The sequence below is a fragment of the Canis lupus genome, chromosome 5 (assembly GCF_048164855.1).
Source record: "Canis lupus baileyi chromosome 5, mCanLup2.hap1, whole genome shotgun sequence".
In the NCBI taxonomy this organism is placed as follows: Eukaryota; Metazoa; Chordata; class Mammalia; order Carnivora; family Canidae; genus Canis; species Canis lupus.
The window spans coordinates 81,877,486-81,896,219 of record NC_132842.1 but is presented as its reverse complement, the minus strand read 5'-3'; the positions used below and the strand labels follow the sequence as shown (position 1 = coordinate 81,896,219).

Here is an 18,734-nt window from a genome sequence, read left to right as displayed (position 1 = left end):
TTTCATCTTTATGTCAGTCTGGTAGTTATATTTTTCAAGGAATTTGTCCACTTCATCAAAATTATTGAATTCACTCCCATAAAGTCATTTATAATACACTTTTAGTATCATTTTTAAAAAAGTTTTCTTTATTTAAGTAAACTCTATGCCCAATGGGGGGCTTGAATTCATGATTCTGAGAACAAAAGAGTTGCATGCCCTTCCTACTGAGCCAGCCAGATGCCCCTACTTTTAGTATCATTTGAATATCTACAGGATCCATACTGATATCCATTCTTTCTGTTTTGCTACTAGGATTTTGTTTTTCTTCTAATTTTTGACCAGTCTGGCTAGAAGATGACCAAATTTTTAAAAAAATATTTTCAGGGATCCTTGGTTGGCGCAGCGGTTTGGCGCCTGCCTTTGGCCCAGGGCACGATCTTGGAGACCTGGGATCGAATCCCACATCAGGCTCCTGGTGCATGGAGCCTGCTTCTCCCTCTGCCTATGTCTCTGCCTCTCTCTCTCTCTCTGTGTGACTATCATAAATAAATAAAAATTAAAAAAAAAATATTTTCAGGGGATCCCTGGGTGGTTTAGCGGTTTAGCGCCTAACTTTGGCCCAGGGCGCGATCCTGGAGACCCAGGATCGAGTCCCACGTCGGGCTCCGGGCATGGAGCCTGCTTCTCCCTCCTCCTGTGTCTCTGCCTCTCTCTCTATGTCTATCATAAATAAATAAATCTTTAAAATAAAATAAAAAATAAATAAAAATATTTTCAGAGAAACAACTGGTTGTTTTCTCTATTTATCTCTTCCTCATGACCCACTGTTGTGCTTATTATTTTTCCTTCTACTTACTTTGAGTTTATTTTGCTCTTTTCTACATTTTTAAGGTGGCTTAGATAGCTGATTTAAAACCTTTCTTTTTTTTTTTTAAAGTACAAGCCTCTGAAGCTACAAATTTTCCTCTAAGCACTGCTTTAGATGCATCTTGTATATTTTAAATGCTCTATTTTCATTATCATTTAGTTCAATATACATTTTCGTTTCCCTCATGGTTTCTGCTTTGATGCATGGGTTATCTGTTACTGCTTTCTAGTTGAATCCCATTATGGTCAGAGAATACACTCTAGAAGATTCCAAATTTTTGGAATTTATTGAGATACATGTGTTTTGCAACCATTTGGTGTGGTATTTCAAAAATATTAGTTAGATCAAGATGATTGATAATGTTCAGATTATGTCTTTACTTTTTAGTTGTTCTATCCACTGCTGAAAGAGCTACAGATGTTTATGTGTTCCTTAACTCTTGAAATTCTCCAATTCTGCCAACTTTGAAGCTTGGTTATTAAGTGTACACAATTGTGAGACATTCCTGATAAAATGATCCTTTATCATTCTGAAATGTCCTCTTATTTCTGGCATAATCTTTGCCTTTAAGTCATCTGATTTTACCATAGCCACTCTACCTTTTTTGTTTTATAAGATTTATTTATTTATTCATGAGACACACAGAGGGAGAGGCAGAGACACAGGCAGAGGAAGAAGCAGGCTCCTTGTAGGGAGCACAACTGGGACTCAATCCTGGGACCCCGGAATCAAGCCCTGAACTGAAGGCAGACGCTCAACCGCTGAGCCACCCAGGCGTCCCACCCACTCTACTTTTTTTTTTTTTTTTAAGATTTTATTTATTCATGAGAGACACAGAGAGAGGCGCAGAAACACAGCAGAGGGAGAAGCAGGCTCCATGCAGGGAGCCCGACGTAGGACTCGATCCCGGGACCCCAGGATCACGCCCTAGGCTGAAGGTGGCACTAAACCGCTGAGCCACCCGGGCTGCCCGTCCTGCCACTTTCTTATGCTTAGTGCAGTTTGCATGGATGCTTCTTTCCCTTCTTCCTCTCTCCTTCTTAAAAATTTTATTTACTTATTCATGCTCACAGAGAGAGGCAGAGACACAGGCAGAGGGAGAAGCAGGCTCCTTGTGGGGAGCCCTATGCGGAACTTGACCCCAAGACCTTGGGATCATGACCTGAGCCAAATGCAGACACTCAACCACTGAGCCACCCAGGTGCCCCAATATCTTTTATCTTCAACCTGTCTTTATATTGTTAAAAACAAAACAACAGGCCCCAAATGGAGTCACTTATGCCAATCTCATGTCATCAAACTGAGACAACTTAACTGCAGTTTTGGTTCTTCCAGAAATGGAATTTAAAACCAGTCAATCAGAAATCAGCTAGTTGAGTATCTGCCTAATTGACTCTGCCATCCCATAAAGGAAAGTGATCTTGCCATAACCAATCTGCTTTTTTGTTCTTCCCACTCCTGTCTTTCATTTTGTACAGCTCCTTTTGTTTCTTTTCCTTTTTTTAGAAGATTTGATTTATTTATTCATTCATGAGAGACACACTGAGACAGGCAGAGGGAGAAGCAGGCTCCCTCCAAGGAACCCAATGCGGAACTTGATCCAGAACCCCTGGGATCACGCCTTGAGCCAAAGGCAGACGCTCAACACCGAGCCACCCACGTGTCCCTCTTTTCTTTTTTTTAAGTAGGCTCCATACCCAGCGTGGAGCCCAACATGGCGCTTGAACTCACAACCCTTAGATTAAGACCTGAGCTGAGATCAAGAGTTGGATTGTTAACTGACTGAGCTCCTATCTGCTAGGATGGATGTTTTCTGATTTCTGAATGGTTAAATAAAACTAATTAGGATCTTCAAAATTTACTTAGTTGAATTTTGTTTTTAATAATAATTAAAGTACATTTCTTTTAAGTAGCATCAAACTGGGTTTTGCTTTTTATCTATTCTGACAATCTTTGCTGTTTAATTGGGAGTGTTCAGTGCCTTTACATGGTATAATTATTGATGTGATTGGATTTGGGTCTCCCATTTTACTATTTGTCCCAAAATTTTATTTTCTGTTCTTTTCTGCTTTAAGTAATATTTTTCTTTATTTTTTAAAAACGATTTATTTTATCAAGAGAAAGTGAGTGTGTGAGGGGAGGGGCAGAGGGAGAGAAATCCTCAAGCAGACCCCACACCCCTCCCCATATGGAGCCCAACATGAGGCTCGATCTCAGGACCCTGAGATCACGACCTGAGCCAAAACCAAGAGTCAGAAGCTCAAACTATTGAGCCACCCTGGTGCCCCTAGGAAATATTTTTAGGTTGAATAAATATTTTTGGAATTCCACATAATCTATATGTTGGCTTTTTAGCTCTCTCTGGTTACTTTAGAATTATAACGTACATCCTTAACTTTATGATCTATTTAGAGCTCATATTGTACCATTTCACATAAGACCTTCCAACTTTATAGGTCAACCTATTCCCAGCCCTTATGCTAGTTCTCATAGGCATTACATCTGTATTAATTGTGTGTTACACAATACAGTATTATAATTTTGCTTTCAACAGTCATATATATACTTTAATGAAATTAAGAAGAAAAATGTTTAAATTTACCATAATTAGTGCTTTTCACTCCTTTTGCAAGAGCCAAGTTTCTTTAGCCTAAATAACTTCTTGCATTTCATGTAGCACAGGTCTTCTGGCTATGAATTATTTTTTGTTATCTGAAAATGTCTTCATGTCATCTTCATTATTTTGCTAAATGCAGAATTCTGGTTGATAGTGTTTTCTTTTAGTAAGTTAGAGATGTCATTTCATTGTCTTTTGGCATCTATAATTTCTGAGGAGTAGTAAACAATCATTTGTATTGTTTCCCGGGATGTTACATGTTTTCCCCTTTCAGGATTTTCTCTTTCCTTTTGATTTTCAGCAAATTTGACTATGATGTTCCAGGGTGTAGTTTTCCTTGTATTTAACCTGCGTGGGATTCACCAAACTTTTCGGATATGTCAATTAGGTCTTTCAACAGCTTGCGGTGAATTCTCGGCCATTAGTTCTTCAAAAAATTTTTGCCTGTTTTCTTTCTTCACTCTTTCTAGGACTCCAATTACGTATATTAGACCTTTTGATATTGTTCTATAGATCAATGAGGTTCTTTTTAAAAAACCTTTTTGTTAAGAACAGATAATTTCTATTAATGTATTTTCAGGATCACAGGGTCTTCATACTGTCATTCCCAACCTGCTGTTAGCCTATTCAGTGAATTTTCTATTTCAGATATTGCTGTTTTTCACTTCCAGATTTTCCATGTGGTTATTTTAAGTTTCTATTTCCCTGCTGAGATCTCCTATCTCAGGAGCATCCTTTCCTTTATCTGTGAACACAGGTGTAACTACTTAAAATCCACATATGCTAATTCCAACAACTGGAATGCTTCAAGGCTGGGTGGCCTCCACTGATTATCTTTCCACTTGAGTTTGGGTCATATCTCGGAGTTCTTTGCATGATTAGTGATTCTGGACTGTACACTGGACCTCGTGATTAACATAATATAGAAACTCTGGATTTTATTCTCTGGAAAGTACGGTTCTCTAAAATACTTTTTTAATTTAAGTAGGCTCCATGCCCAACATGGGGCGTGAACTCACAACCCTGAGATCAAGAGTTGCATGCTCTACTGACTGAGCCAGCCAGATGCCCCTGATTTTTTTAAAGACTTTATTTATTTACAGAGAACCACCCATGAGCAGGGAGACAGAGGGAGAGAGACTCTCAAGCACTCTGTGCAGACTGTGGAGCCTGATGCAGGGCTCAAACCCACAACCCTGAGATCATGACCTGAACCGAAATCAAGACTTGGCTGCTTAACCAAGAAAGCCACCCAGGCACCTCTGATTTTATTTTAAAGCAACAATTAAAAAAAAAAAAAAAAAAGGCAACAATTAACGAGCTGAACTCTCACCTTGGGCAGTTTAAAATAGAATTTGGCCCCCTCCCCCCTTTGTGTTTATTTTTTAGGAGCTTCTTCCATTTTCTGGTTGTTGTGGTGGCCGTACAATGTATCTTCTAGCTGTTCACACTAGTAAGTCTGTTTTTTTTTTTTTTTTTTTTAATTTTTTAGTAAGTCTGGTTTTATCGAGTTTTTGTCCCTGTACCACCCCATTGACTGGGGCTTGCCCTCAAGTAAAAGCATGCAAAACCCAGTTCATTCACCCGGTAACATTCTGTTCTTCCAAGTGTCTCCTGTGATGGCTATTCTCCTATGCTCGCAGGTCATTATTTCTGTTTTGTCCAGAGTTTATAGCTACTATTTGTGGGAGGGACAGTCTGATGAAAGCTATGCTATGACTGGAAGTGCATGTAATTCCTCTTTAAATCTTTTATCATTAAAAACTACTTACGAATTTAACTCTTCCAGTTTTAGTATCATTCTGTAAGTTCCGATTTGCAGTGCTTTTATTTTCTAAGTAGCTAATGATATTCTATACTACTCCTTAATGAAGTAGTTACTTAAAATAGTGCTTTTTAATTTCCAAATAGTTTTTTGTTTTTAATGTGAATATTTATGGTCAGAAAAAGTGGCTTGTACAATTTCTTTTTGGGTTTTACTAATGATTTTTGGTTGCGGAATATTTGGTAATTGTCTGCTTGACAAGAAGGTCATAGACCAACTAACTCCACTGCTTAGAATTTACGTGTCGATACAGAGTTAAAGAATACATTGAGAGTAGTAGTTTTTAAACCTCTTTTTGGCACCATGGAAGCCTTTGTCTAAAAGAAAAAACACTGACAAATATTCACTGACAAATAAAATTGAACAGTTCTGGTTATGGTGGAGAGGGGAGGAGTGGGGAGGCAAGAGCCCAGCTCACTAGGTTCTTCTCTCCCTTTGGCTCCTGCAGACATCCTTCAGGGTGGAAACCGGGGAGAGAAGAGTGGCTCAGAGAGAGGTGGGGGACTCAACCTGCTGTTGCTGCCTTTGAAAGTGGGAACTATGAGCTACAGAGCACAGTGGCCTCCAAAAGCTGGGACTAGCTCTCAGCTTATAGCCAACAAGAAAATAGGGATCTTAGTCTTGCAACTGTCAGGAACTGAATCCTGCCAACAGCTTGAAGGAATAGAAAATGGATTTCCCTGTGGTGTCCACAAAGGCACATGGCCTGCTGACACTTCGATTTTAGTCTCATGAAACGTTTACCAGACTTCTAACCTGCAGAACTGGGAGGTAATAAATTCATGTCGTTTGTGGTACTTTATTAGGACAGAAATAGCAAAAATAATACAGAAGTCCACATTTTTGTTATTATTTTAACTACATCCTTATCTTGTCCTATCACCATTCTAGCTGAATTTCTGGAGTCTCTCCAGCTTTACCAGTACTCCTAGAAATCTGTCATCCTCTGATTTGGGGAAAGGAAAGGTATTTTACAAAAGTTATTCTTCTTGGTATTAGTTATCCTTTTTTTTTTTTTAAAGTAGGCTCCATGCTCAGTGTGTAGCTCAACATGGGGATTAAACTCAAAACTCTGAGATTAAGACCTGAGCTGAAACCAAGAGTTGGATGCTTAACTGACTGAGCCACCCAGACACCCCTGGTTATCTTTTTGAATCAGGCACCTACTTCATTCTCCTTTGAAAAAGAGATGATAAATTTCAGAGCCACTGAGTGGTCTATTTTTAAACCTTCCAAGGATGTGAAAATCATATCCCTGAATCAGATCGAGAGTTCCCTTTTACTTATCAAATACCTAGCTCTCACAGAGATACTCACTTATTCAAATCAATTTCATAAGTCTGCATATGCGGTTTATCTCCAGTCTTGTCTGGGTCCCATCGGTAGATGGCAAATTTCTTGATTCGGGGAGCTGTGGCTGCCGCTGTCTGTGCCCCCCGGCAGGCCTGAAATTGAAAAAGTTCACAAGAAAGGAAAAAAAACTATTAAAAATGCAAGATAAATCCTTCTGTTTAGCTGGCACTACACACTACCACATTGGATACAAACCCACACAATACTGACAGTCTTTTTTTTTTTTTTAAGATTCATTTATTTTAGAGTAAGAGTGCATGCGTGCAGGCAGCAGGGAGGAGCAGAGGGAGAGAGAGAATCCTTAAGCAGACTCCACACTAAATACCTGAGATGGGGTTCCCTCACCACCCAGAGACCACAACCTGAGCTGAAACCAAGAGTCAGACGCCTAACCAACTGAGCCACCAAGGTACCTCTGACACACAGTCTTCCTGAGAAAGGCAGCCATTCACTATCCAACAAATACTAAGCACTTAGCACATACTAGACATGGTGCTGGGGGTGAGTGAAACAGCACTTAATGAAATGAACTTTTTGCCCTCACAGAATCTACTTTGTACAAGCAAGAGAGAAATTAAATATTCATAATAAAGTACAAAGAGGGAAGAATACAGCAGAGACTTACACTAGTACAAGAGATCAGGGAAGGACCCATAAATGATACTCAAGCTGTGGCTTGATGAGTAGGGATTAGGGGAAGGAGTAGGGGTGTATAAACTGAGGGAACAGGTAGAGAGACCTGGATGGGGGACAGCAGAGCACACCTGGGAGAACCAAGAGAAGTCCAGTAGGAGTGAGGGAGGCTTGATGGAAGTGCCAAATGTAAGGGCAAGATTTTGATTTTATCCTAAGAGCAATTTGATAGCACAAATTATCAGGTGGGTGACATCATCATCTTTATTTATTTTCTTTAAAAGATTTTATTTATTTATTCCTGAGAGAGAGAGAGAGAGAGAGAGAGAGAGGGGCAGAGACATAGGCAAAGGGAGAAGCAGGCTCCATGCAGGGAGCCTGACGTGGGACTCAATCCTGGGTCTCCAGGATCACACCCTGCGCTGAAGGCAGGTGCTAAACCGCTGAGCCACCCAGGCTGCCCATCATCTTTATTTTTGAGAAGAATATCACTGTTTTGAAGGAGGCACTGTCAGATAACATATGGAAAAAACAGTAAAGCTCCTGCAGTTGTCAAAATGAGATGCTGGGGCTTTTAGGGGTCTTAGTCAGTCTTGGCTACTGTAATAAGACACCAAAGACTGGGTGGCTTATACAACACTTGTTTTTCATAGTTCGGGGTCTGGAAAGTCCAAGATCAAGAGTCAGGCAGACTTGGTGTCTGGTGAGGACCCTCTTCTTGTGTCACAGATGACTGCTTTCTTGCTGTGTCCTCACGTGGCAGAAAGAGAGAGAGAGGTATCTTGAGCCTTTTCCTCTTTTTGTAAGGGTGCCAATCCCATCCTAAGGGCCCCACCCTCATGACCTAATTAAAAAAATATTTTTTATTCATTTGAAAGAGCGAGAGAGCGAGCAAGTGCGAGCGTAAGCATGAGCAGGGAGGAGGGGCTGAAGGAGAGAAGCAGATTCTGTGATAAACAGGGAGCCCCACGTGGGGCTGGATCCCAGGACCCTGAGATCATAACCTAAAGGGAGATTCTTAACTGACTGAGCCACACAGGCACCCCTGAATCTTCATTTTAAAGATGAGAAACAGGAGGCTCAGATATCAAGTGATGGGCTATGATAACAACTGATGAGAGGAGCCACAATTGGAACCCAAGTCTGCTGGTCTGACTCCAGAACTCATATTCCTAAACTGTTTATTTGTGAATATTTGCAGATCTTTTCTTGGTCCTATCTTCTTTTTATGTGTTAAAGTCCTTGAGGGCATGTGTATTAGAGTTCTCCAGAGAAACAGAATCAATAGTGTATATATTCACACATATAGTGCATATGTACACATGAAAAAATATATACATACGTATTTACAAAAAGACTTATTATAAGGAATTGGGTCATGATTATGGAGGACAGGAAGTCCCAAGAGCTGCAGCTGGCAAGCTGGAGACCCAGAAGAGGGAATGATGTAAATCCAAGTCCAAGCCCGAAGGCCCATGAACCAGAGAGCCGAGGATGTGGTTCTGGTCCAAAGACCAGCAGGCTTAAGACTCAAGAAGAGTTGATGTTTCAGTTTGAAAGCAGTCAGGGAGGAGGAATTCCTTCTTATTTGGAGGAAGATGTGTTCTACTTATGCCTTTGATTGGATAAAGCCCACCCGTATTAGGGAGATCAATCTGTCTTACTTGGTCTATCGAGTTAAATGTTAAACTCACCCCGAAACACCTCACACAAACACCCAGAATGTTGGACCAACTATCTGGGAACTCTGTGGGCCAGCTGACACATAAAATTAACCACTCACAGCACGGAACAGGTTACATTTTACACCTCCCAGTGTACCAGTCCAGGCCTTTGCATACAGGAGTTCAATTCATGGTTAGGAAAAATTGAAGAAAAGTAAAAAAAATTACACTGGAATTTAAAATACAATAAAATTATATTTAAAAAAGGAAAAAAAAATAGCCAACCTTGACCATTAGACTAATACACACATACTGTCCTCATCCCACAGCCCTTGAAGCTCTTTCCACCCAGGTGGACGACACCAGGTGGAGGCCACACCAAGTCCCCTGGACCCCACCCTGAGGGGGAAGAGCAGGAGTCCTGTCAGTCCAAATAGCAACTAGCAGGTGAATCCTCAGTTTGTATGCAGACACATGTAGACTACCTCCCAGCTCAGCTAGTTCTCTTACAAACTGGTAAAAAAAAGTGAAACTTAGGTTAACTGTTTAACTACAAGAAATGTGATGTTCTTATTTGCTGGCAAAAGGTGTCCTGAATTAGGGGCGCCTGGCAGTTAGTTAAGTGTGTGCCTTCAGCTCAGGTCATGATCTCAGGGTCTTGGATCGAGCCCCACATCGGGGTCCCTGCTCAGGGGGGAGCTTGCTTCTCCTTCTCCTCCCTGCTCATGCTCTTCCTTGTTATCTCTGTCTCTATCAAATAAATAAAATCCAGAAAAAGTGTCCTAAGTGAGGCTGAAAATATAAACACATCAGCTCTCAGTATGAAAAAAAGCAAATACAGAGAGAAGATGAGAATGACAGTGAAGATAAAAGTAGTATTTTTCTTTATCACCAAATTGGCTCAGAATAGCCACAAAAAAGAGTCATTTCTACAAATGAACATCTTCCACTAGGGAATCCATCTTTTTTTTTTCTTTAAAGAATTAAAGGCAAGATTCTTTTTTTTTTTTTTTTTTTTAATTTTTATTTATTTATGATAGTCACACACACAGAGAGAGAGAGAGAGGCAGAGACACAGGCAGAGGGAGAAGCAGGCTCCATGCAGGGAGCCCGACGTGGGATTCGATCCCGGGTCTCCAGGATCGCGCCCTGGGCCAAAGGCAGGCGCTAAACCGCTGCGCCACCCAGGGATCCCTAAAGGCAAGATTCTATTCTATTCCATTCTATTTATTTTTAAGTAAGCTCTATGTGGGGCTTGAACTCACAATCCCTGAGATCAAGAGTCACTCCCTCTACCGACTGAGGAGCCAGGTGCCCCCAATAACTCCACTTTGTAAAAAGAAAGGAACATTTGCTTGACGCCACCTTGTGGCATTTAAGACAAAGTGGAGGAAGTTAAAAGATCACTGAAGATACTCCAGCAGCCTTCTGCTAGCTCACTGCTCCAACCCTGTTTTGGTTAGATTTAATGAGATATTATTCATTACAGTAAAATTCACTAATTTATAAACAAATTTTATAGTTTGAGGAGTTTTTAGTTTGATGAGTTTTAATAAAGTGGTATAGCTCCTACCATAATTATGACAGAACATTTCCATCTAGAAAGTTCTCTAGTGTTCCTTTACAATCAGTGCCCTCTGCCTACCCCTTGCAACTTATGTGCCTTCTATCATTACAGATTTGCCTTTTACAGAATTTCACATAAATGCAATCGGACAGGGAATCTTGGGTCTAGCTTCTTTCCCTCAACATAATGCTTCTGGGATTCACTCATGGTGTTGCATATATCCAGAGTTTGTTGCTTTTTTAAAAAATTGAACTTCTCATTTTGAGATCTAGAAAAACATGCATTTATAAGAAATAATGAGACCCCTCATATCCTTTACTGTTTCCTCCTGTGAAAACACCGTCCAAACTATAGCACAATCTCACAACCAGAACATCAACACTGATACAGTCAAGACACAGAACATTCCCATCCCCACAAGACCCCCAGAATTACTCTATCAAAGCCACACCCACATCCCTTAAACCTCTCACCCTACTCCTTAATCTCTAGCCATCACTAATCTGTCTCCATTCTTGTCATTTCAAGAATGTTACATAAATGAAATCATCTAGTATGTGACCTTTTGGGATTAGCTTTCCTTTATTCAGCACAATTCTCTGGAGATTCATCCAAGTCATGTGCACCCCGAGAGTTGTTTCCTTTTCTTACTGACTAGTGTTTCACGGGGTGGGGAGATGGACCCCAGTCTGTGTAGCCATTCTTCTGCTGAAGGACATCTGAGTTGTTGCCAGTTTTTGGCTATAATGAATGAAGTAACAACATTTGTGAACATATTTCCATTTCTCTGGATTAAGTGCCCAGGAAGGTAACTGCTGGGTTGTATGGCAGTTGCATATTTAGTTTTTTACAAAATTACCGAACTATTTCCCAGAGTGGGTAGCTGCCTTGCCTGTGGTAGGTGGTAGTGAGAGAGGGACAAAATATGTTTAAACCACCTAACTCCTTCAAACTTTCTTCTTGCCAAAACATTAGTGAAGCCTGAACTTTCAAAAGAATGTGGGACTTTGCAGATGTCACTATAGTTCCATGGCGGTGAAGCCTGCTTTAATAGTCTGACAGAGGGCAACACGCATCCAGCCCTATGAAGCTTGGCCTACTCCCACAAAGGCCTATTGAAGGTGAACGTGGTTACCTGCCACAGATAACCTCACCTTAATACCTGTTTTTAAAACTTAACATCTGCTTCATATCCACTCTATAAAAATGAAAAGGTCTAGACTTGATCATGCAGATCTTCCCAAAAGTGATTAGGTTTTTAATAATTCATTTAAATACTTACCATATAAAAAAAATACTTATCATATGAATGATTCGAGACAAAACCAATGCAAGGGTGCACCACAACAGTAGAGTACTATAAGGCAATAAGCCCTAACATAAGTTTTGGGGTACCCCAAAGTGTCACGAACTTTTTTTTTAAACAACTAATTTAAATTCATTATGTATATTTTATACAACACTTGGTGGGATAAAGGGGAAGGGCTTAGCTTACGGGAATGAGGAGAGAAGATACGGAAATCAAAATCATCAGAAGAGGTTACGGTTCTAAAGAGAAGGAGTTGGTTCATCTTGAGGGCTGTACTAAAAGTTAATCCAGAGGAATATGGCAGCTGTGATAAGAACAAATAAATTCATCCAACAGAGAAATCTAAAAATTTGTTATGTAGGTGACCTAGCAGAAGTTTAAAAAAAAAAAAAAAAAAGAAAGAAAAGAAAGCTTTCATTCATCATTCATTGAGTCCTTACCATGTGTGGAATTTTGTACTAAATTGTCTCTAATTTTTACGGCATCTTTACAATGGGAAGTTTTACTGTTCTGTTAAAAAATGAAAGTAAAAACCGCACAACAAAGAGCCAGAATTCAAACACAGGTCCAAAGTTCGGCCCTTTACCCGGAGAAAACGCAAATCCAAAATAGAACAGCACAAAAAGATAATTCCTTTTCACAAACAAATCCAAGGAACACTCAACTCATACAATTAGCAAGGTCTTAGGTAGTAGCTGGCCCAGACCCATTCATTTGTTTATTTGTTCAATAAATAATTAGAGTGGCTTCTATGTTCCAGGGACTGTTCTAGGCCCTGGAGATCAAGGACAAGACACATGTATATTCTGGTCCTTAGGGAGCTTACAGTGGCTGGAGGCACACACAACTAGCATTTACAATGTGTGAGCTGGTGATAAGTGCAATGGGGCAGGGGTAACAATAAAAAGGAGGGGGTGGGGGTCCTGGCTACAACTCAAACAATTCTAATTGGGTGGCCAGTGAAGACTTCACTGAAAAGGTGACAGCTGAATGAAAATCTGAAGGAGACAGGTAAGCAAGCCATGCCTGTACCAGGCGAAGAGTGAATCAGGCAGACGGGACGTTGAGCACAAATCTTGAGGTGGAAACGTGTTTAAGGAGCAACAAGATCGTAAGTGTAGTTGAGAATGGAGTGAGTGAGAGGGAATGGGAAAGGAAATTAGGACGTTACCGGGAGAACCAGATCATGTAGGACCTTGTAAGGTTTTTTTTAAAGTAATTTCTATGCCCAATGTGGGGCTCAAACTCAAGACTCTGAGATTGAGTCACGTGTTTTACTGACTGAGCCAGCCAGGTGCCCCTAGCAAATTTATTTAAATGTACTTGATGGAGATTGTATATTTGAGATTCAAACTCTAAAGAATATGTATATATATTTTTAAGATTTATTTTAGAGAAAGAGAGAGAATGTATGGAAGAAGGAGGGGCAAAGAAAGAGGGAAAGGATGAGAACATCAAGTAGTACTCTCATGACCCCAAGAGCACGTCCTGAGCTAAAACCAAGAGTCCAGTGTTCAACCAAATGAATCACCAGACACCCCCACCCCTACTTTTTAAAATTGAGTGCTGAGGCCAAATGTGGGCCTTAAACTCATGACCCTGAGATCAAGAGTTCCATACTCTGCCAACTGAGGTAGCCAGCCGCCCCTGCCTTGTAAGGGTTTTTGCTTTTACCCTGAATAAGATCAGAAACTACTGAAGGTTTTGAGCAGAGGAGTGATAAAGTTAGACTGAAGTTTTGAAAGGATCATTTTGGCTTCTGTTTGAGAATCATTCAAAGATGAAAGCAAGAAAACCAGGTAAGAATTACAGTAATCAGCTAAGAGATGATGATGGCTTGAAACAGGCTGGTAGTTGTGGATGGTAGGAAGTGGTAAGTTTTTGAATATATTTTAAGAAAGAATTGAAGATTTCCTTAGACACTGGATGTGCAAGTGGGGTAAAGAACAAAGATGACTCCAGTTTTTGGCTCAAGCCACAGGGTATAAGAAGGGTAAGTAGGGAAATGGAGTAGTAGCTGGATATGGGTTATTTTTGTTTGTTTGTTTGTTTTGTTTTTTACAATGGGAGAGATTACAGCATGCTTGCATGCTTGCATGCTGCTGATCTGATGGAGAAGGAAGCACTGCCCATGGAGGGCAGAGCAGACTTACTGGAGAACCACCTTTGAATAAGCGATGGGATACAGCACGAGTGAAGGGTTAGCCATAGGATTCCTGCTCATTTTTCCCACAGTAACAGGAAGAAAGGGGGGAATATCTGGGCAGAAACAGGGAGGTGGGCAGCAACTTGAGGGTTTTTTTTTTCCTGTTATGGCCTCTCCAGCAGTTTAAACTATAAGCTCCAATGGAAGAGGATCCTTCAAAGGCATTTCAAGGCATTTCTTCCCTGATCCATAAAACTAATGAGTACTCAAGGCTGAGTGTATCTTTCTAGAAAATCTTGGATGAGATTATCTTCATAGTTCATTATTAATTTAAGGAAGGAAGCAAGACAATTAACAACTGCACTGAACCAAAGTGAGGAGGATGAGAAGGGTGAAATCTGGAACAAGCTGAAGGCTCCCTGTTATTTCTTTAGGAAAGCTTCCTTAAGGAACAGGCTTGGAGCTCGATAGAGCAGACACAGATTTGGAGGTAGGAGTGAAAAGATGTGAAAGTGGAGAGGAGGAAGGCAAAGAAGTCTGTATAAACCTGAGTAAAACAGAAGGCGCAGGCTTGTTTCTGAAATGTGTGAGTGGCACTGGTTCAAATCCAAGCTCTACCCTCTACCACTTAGTAGCTAGCTGTGTGTTCTTTGGCAAATTACTTAACCTCTCTGATTCTACCTCCTCTTTTGTATGGGAATGGGGAATATTAATGTCTACCGGATAAGATTAAACTCGAGAGTCAAGCTGCTAACATAGCCCAGAAAATAATTTCTGATTTTCAACACTGGCAATATCATCAGTTTCTATATTATTCTAATTGGCAGATCGGTATCCTAAGACCTGCCAGTGCTAAGAGCTATGTGATCCACAAATGAGAGGGGGCAGTACTTGCCCTAACGTTGTTCACAGTCTAGGGGAAGAAATGAGGCAACACAATCACAGTTAATACATTAGAGCCAAACACTTAAAGGCAGAGCTATGGCCCACCGGTGCAGACTAATGCATAAAAGGAATTCAGACGAGAAATCCCACTGTGTTGTAGGAACCTGAATATCACCCACAGATAATACACCAAACTCATTACTGCATTCTTCGGAGGAGCCTTTTCCGGGAACAAACACACATTCCTAGGAGGTGGAGGGACTCTTCTATTTCTCTGCCCTCAGGAAGTTCTGCAACGGCCTCACCTGGAATTACGAAACTGACCTATGAAACTAGCCTTCTCCTCAAGCCCTCCATGGAAGAGTGACCTGACTGAGCTTTAGAACTCACTCTCATTGGTGGCGCTCTCAGAGCTTAACTGCTTGCTCAGCAACTATAAAAGAACTGGTAAACAAGGTCATTATTGGTCATCAATTTAGTGCTCAGAGGACACCGACCTGGGGCTCTGGTAGGCAGCCCTCCTGCCCTATCAACTATGTAACAGGATCTGCCCGACTTCACCTACAGCATGTCAGAATGAGCTAGCATTAGAAGGCAGGCCACCCGTCCTGTGTCGTAGGGCCGGAGCTGCATCTAAAATGAGACAGTCTCACATTAAGTGCAAAAAAAAAAAAAAAAACAAAAAAAACCCAAAAAACAAAAACAAAAACAAAAAAAACAGAGAGAGAGAAGCACTGATCATTCTTGGTTCACCTGGGCCCAAATCTGTGCTAGGAGTTTCCCCCCATTATTGTGTTCAAACAGAATAGGATTTAGGTCCTGGATCTACCAGTTCTTGGCTGTGATATTTTGAGCAAGGAAATTTTTCTTTTTTTTTGGCGGGGGGGGTGGGGGGCCACCAGGGCACAGCGTGATCCGCCTCGTCCCCCGATTGGGGCCCAAACGTCTGGATTCGAATTCTGCTTCCAACAGCGTCACTCGCTTGTCATGTGACCTTGGGCAACACTCGAGACCCCCCCCCTCGAACTTCCCCCCTCCCCCCCGTATGTTTAAAAAAAAAAAAGTCGTCTCCGCCCTGGTAACCTCCCAGGCCGCGGCGAGGCGCGCAAGGATAACGGCCAGGGATGCTCCGGGCCTAGCCCCGAGCACTGCGCACTGGCAGCGGGTCCTCCCCTTCCCGGCCGCCTTGCGCCGTGCCCCCTCGGCCTCCCCCCGGCCCCCGAGGCGCCCGGCCGCCTCCGCAAGTCCCCGGCCTGCCCGCTCCCCACCCCCGGCCCCGCACCTCACCTGCAGGCAGGCTCCGCCGAGGGCTGCAGCCGGGAACCGGCGTTTCAAGGAGACTCCGACCACCGCCGCCATCTTGGCTCCTGACGTCACGCCCCGCCCCTTAACCCCTCCGAGGTCGCACTCCGCCGTCGTCCCGTCGAGCACCGCGGCGCCGAGCCCGCCTCCACCCGGGACCCGCTAGCCGCGTAGGAGCCGCCGAGTGGGAGGCGGTTCCGGTTTCCCGGGTGGGAGGAGGGAAGGAGGAGAAGGCCAGCGCGAGCGTGCGCAGTTGCGGGGCGCGCGGCGCATGCCCAGTTGGCTTCCCGCCTCCCTAAGGTGACCTTTAGCAGAAGGGGGCGGGGTCTGAGGGGGAGGGCGGGGGGAGGAGCCGGCCGGTCCGAGTCCAGTCTCTTCTTCAGCCCCTTTTCTTCCTGAAAATTCGTCAGTAGGATCACTCACCTCTTAGTGACGAGCTTAGTGGCTTTGCTCAGACATTTGTCAGACACACTGCGGTTTGTCCGAGGCTGTAGGTGTCCTCGCCGAGTCCTGGAACTCCGCAACCCCAGGCACGCTGGGAGGGTTGGTGAAGGAGCCCAGATGTCAGAAGATGATGGGTCATCCGTCCGTCCGTCCGTCCATCCATCCATCCGTCCGTCCGTCCATCCATCCATCCCTCTGTCCGTCCATCCATCCATCCGTCCGTCCATCCATCCATCCGTCCGTCCGTCCATCCATCCATCCGTCCGTCCGTCCATCCATCCATCCCTCTGTCCGTCCATCCATCCATCCGTCCGTCCGTCCGTCCATCCATCCGTCCGTCCGTCCGTCCATCCATCCGTCCGTCCATCCATCCATCCATCCGTCCGTCCATCCATCCATCCCTCTGTCCGTCCGTCCAACCATCCGTCTGTCCGTCCATCCATCCTCTCACCCATCAACCCACTCATCCATCCATCCATCCATCCATCTATCCATCCACCCAGGCAGCCCCCATCCACCCACTCACCCACCTACCCATTCAGCCATCCACCCACTCATCCATCCATCTACCTATTCCCCCCATCCACCCACTCACGCACCTACCCATTCACACATCCACCCACCCACTCATCGATCCATCTAGCCATCCCCCATCCACCCACTCACCCACCCACCCATTCATCCATCCATCTACCCATCCCCCATCCCCCAGCCATCCCCAGCCACCCACTCACCCACCCACCCACTCATCCATTCATCTACCCATCCCCCATCCCCCCAGCCATCCTCCATCCACCCACTCACCCATCTACCCACTCACACATCTACCCACTCATCCATCCATCCATCCATCCATCTATCCATCCACCCAGGCATCCCCCATCCACCCACTCACCCATCTACCCATTCACACATCCACCCACCCACTCATCCATCCATCTAGCCATCCCCCATCCACCCACTCACCCACCCACCCATTCATCCACCCATCTACGCATACCCCATCCCCCAGCCATCCCCAGCCACCCACTCACCCACCCACCCACTCATCCATTCATCTACCCATCCCCCCATCCCCCAGCCATCCCCCATCCACCCACTCACCCACCCATCCACCCATCCATCTATCCATCATCCATCCGAAGATACACCAGCAGCACTGCTCTGCACTGGGTGCTGGGAAGCTGCAGTGAGTGAGCAAGCTGGGCGCAGTTCCTACCCTCACCCGGCTTACTGTCAGATAGGCACACAACTCGTACTCACACCTCACACCTCGGTGAGCTCCACTCTGTAAAATAGTGGGGAGAGGGGAGCTGGCCCTTGGTGGCTTACTTAGCCATTTAGCACCAGAAACCATGGCTTGAACACCCGCAGTCTGCCTAGCCCTAGGCTCCATCGTCTCAGTTAAGCCCTGCAACAGTCTTATATGAGAGTTCTGTGTGCGTCTGTCTCCAGTTTAGTCGTCTCAGCTGCCTTCCCGACCTCTCCGTGGCTTATCTCAGGGCCTGCCTCCCTCTGGGGGCTTGATTACCTCAGTCCTCCAAGTCGCTTGGTCTCTTGGGTCACCTCTGGCAGAGTTTATGTAGGCAGTTGGCTTTGCAGGTACCCATGTATGTCAGGAATGGTGTTTTCCCTTCTCTGCCAGTTAGTTTCTGACACATGAAGGCCACCTTTTAAAAGTCTTTGGTTTTCTCACAGCTCATTTAGATGCGGCTGGGGAAATTAAGATGGCCAGACAAATTGGTTTGTTGGGACGGAGTTTCTGGAGTCCTGTGCTAGAACCTGGTTACACTGCTCAGTGGCCTTGTTTAAAGGAGTTGTGTAGTGAGGCTGCAAGAAACAGCCTGGACCTCTGGGTCTAACCTCAAATCTTCTCAAGGCTGTGTGACCTTGAGCAAATCCCTCCCCGTCTCTGGCCTGTAGTTTCCTTGCCTGTATCATCAGGGTGTGGGGCCAGCTGATGTAGGGTGGCTGCCTGGAGGAGGGGGCTGTCTTGAAGGTAACTATTGACAGGGCTGAGGTCACCTTGACTTTTCACTGAGGCTGACCCAGCACAGGAATAGGGCTCCTCTGAGTCTGCCTCAAGGCCTTTTGGGCCACTCAACGTGGATGAAATCATGGGAAGATTGTCCCTCTCCC

General features: G+C 43.9%; 1 protein-coding gene and 1 long non-coding RNA gene across 3 annotated transcripts in view; one reads left to right on the top strand and one right to left on the bottom strand.

The window, feature by feature from the left end:
- SDHB (succinate dehydrogenase complex iron sulfur subunit B) overlaps nucleotides 1-16,410 on the bottom strand; it is a 32,522-nt gene extending 16,112 nt beyond the window's left edge. The window contains exons 1-2 of one of the 2 annotated variants that reach the window (XM_072828173.1): nucleotides 16,137-16,410; nucleotides 6,610-6,737 (exon numbers count right to left, since the gene is read on the bottom strand). In XM_072828173.1, coding sequence (XP_072684274.1) covers nucleotides 6,610-6,737; nucleotides 16,137-16,208 — 200 coding nt within the window. In that variant the 5' untranslated portion in view covers nucleotides 16,209-16,410. The remainder of the gene's footprint in view (nucleotides 1-6,609; nucleotides 6,738-16,136) is intronic. The other variant, XM_072828174.1, reaches the window with a different exon arrangement.
- Nucleotides 13,423-15,304, top strand: LOC140634361 (uncharacterized). Its single transcript, XR_012031876.1, has 2 exons — nucleotides 13,423-13,617; nucleotides 15,010-15,304. It is a non-coding gene; the product is annotated as an uncharacterized lncRNA (long non-coding RNA).
- Nucleotides 16,411-18,734: the final 2,324 nt, after the last annotated feature.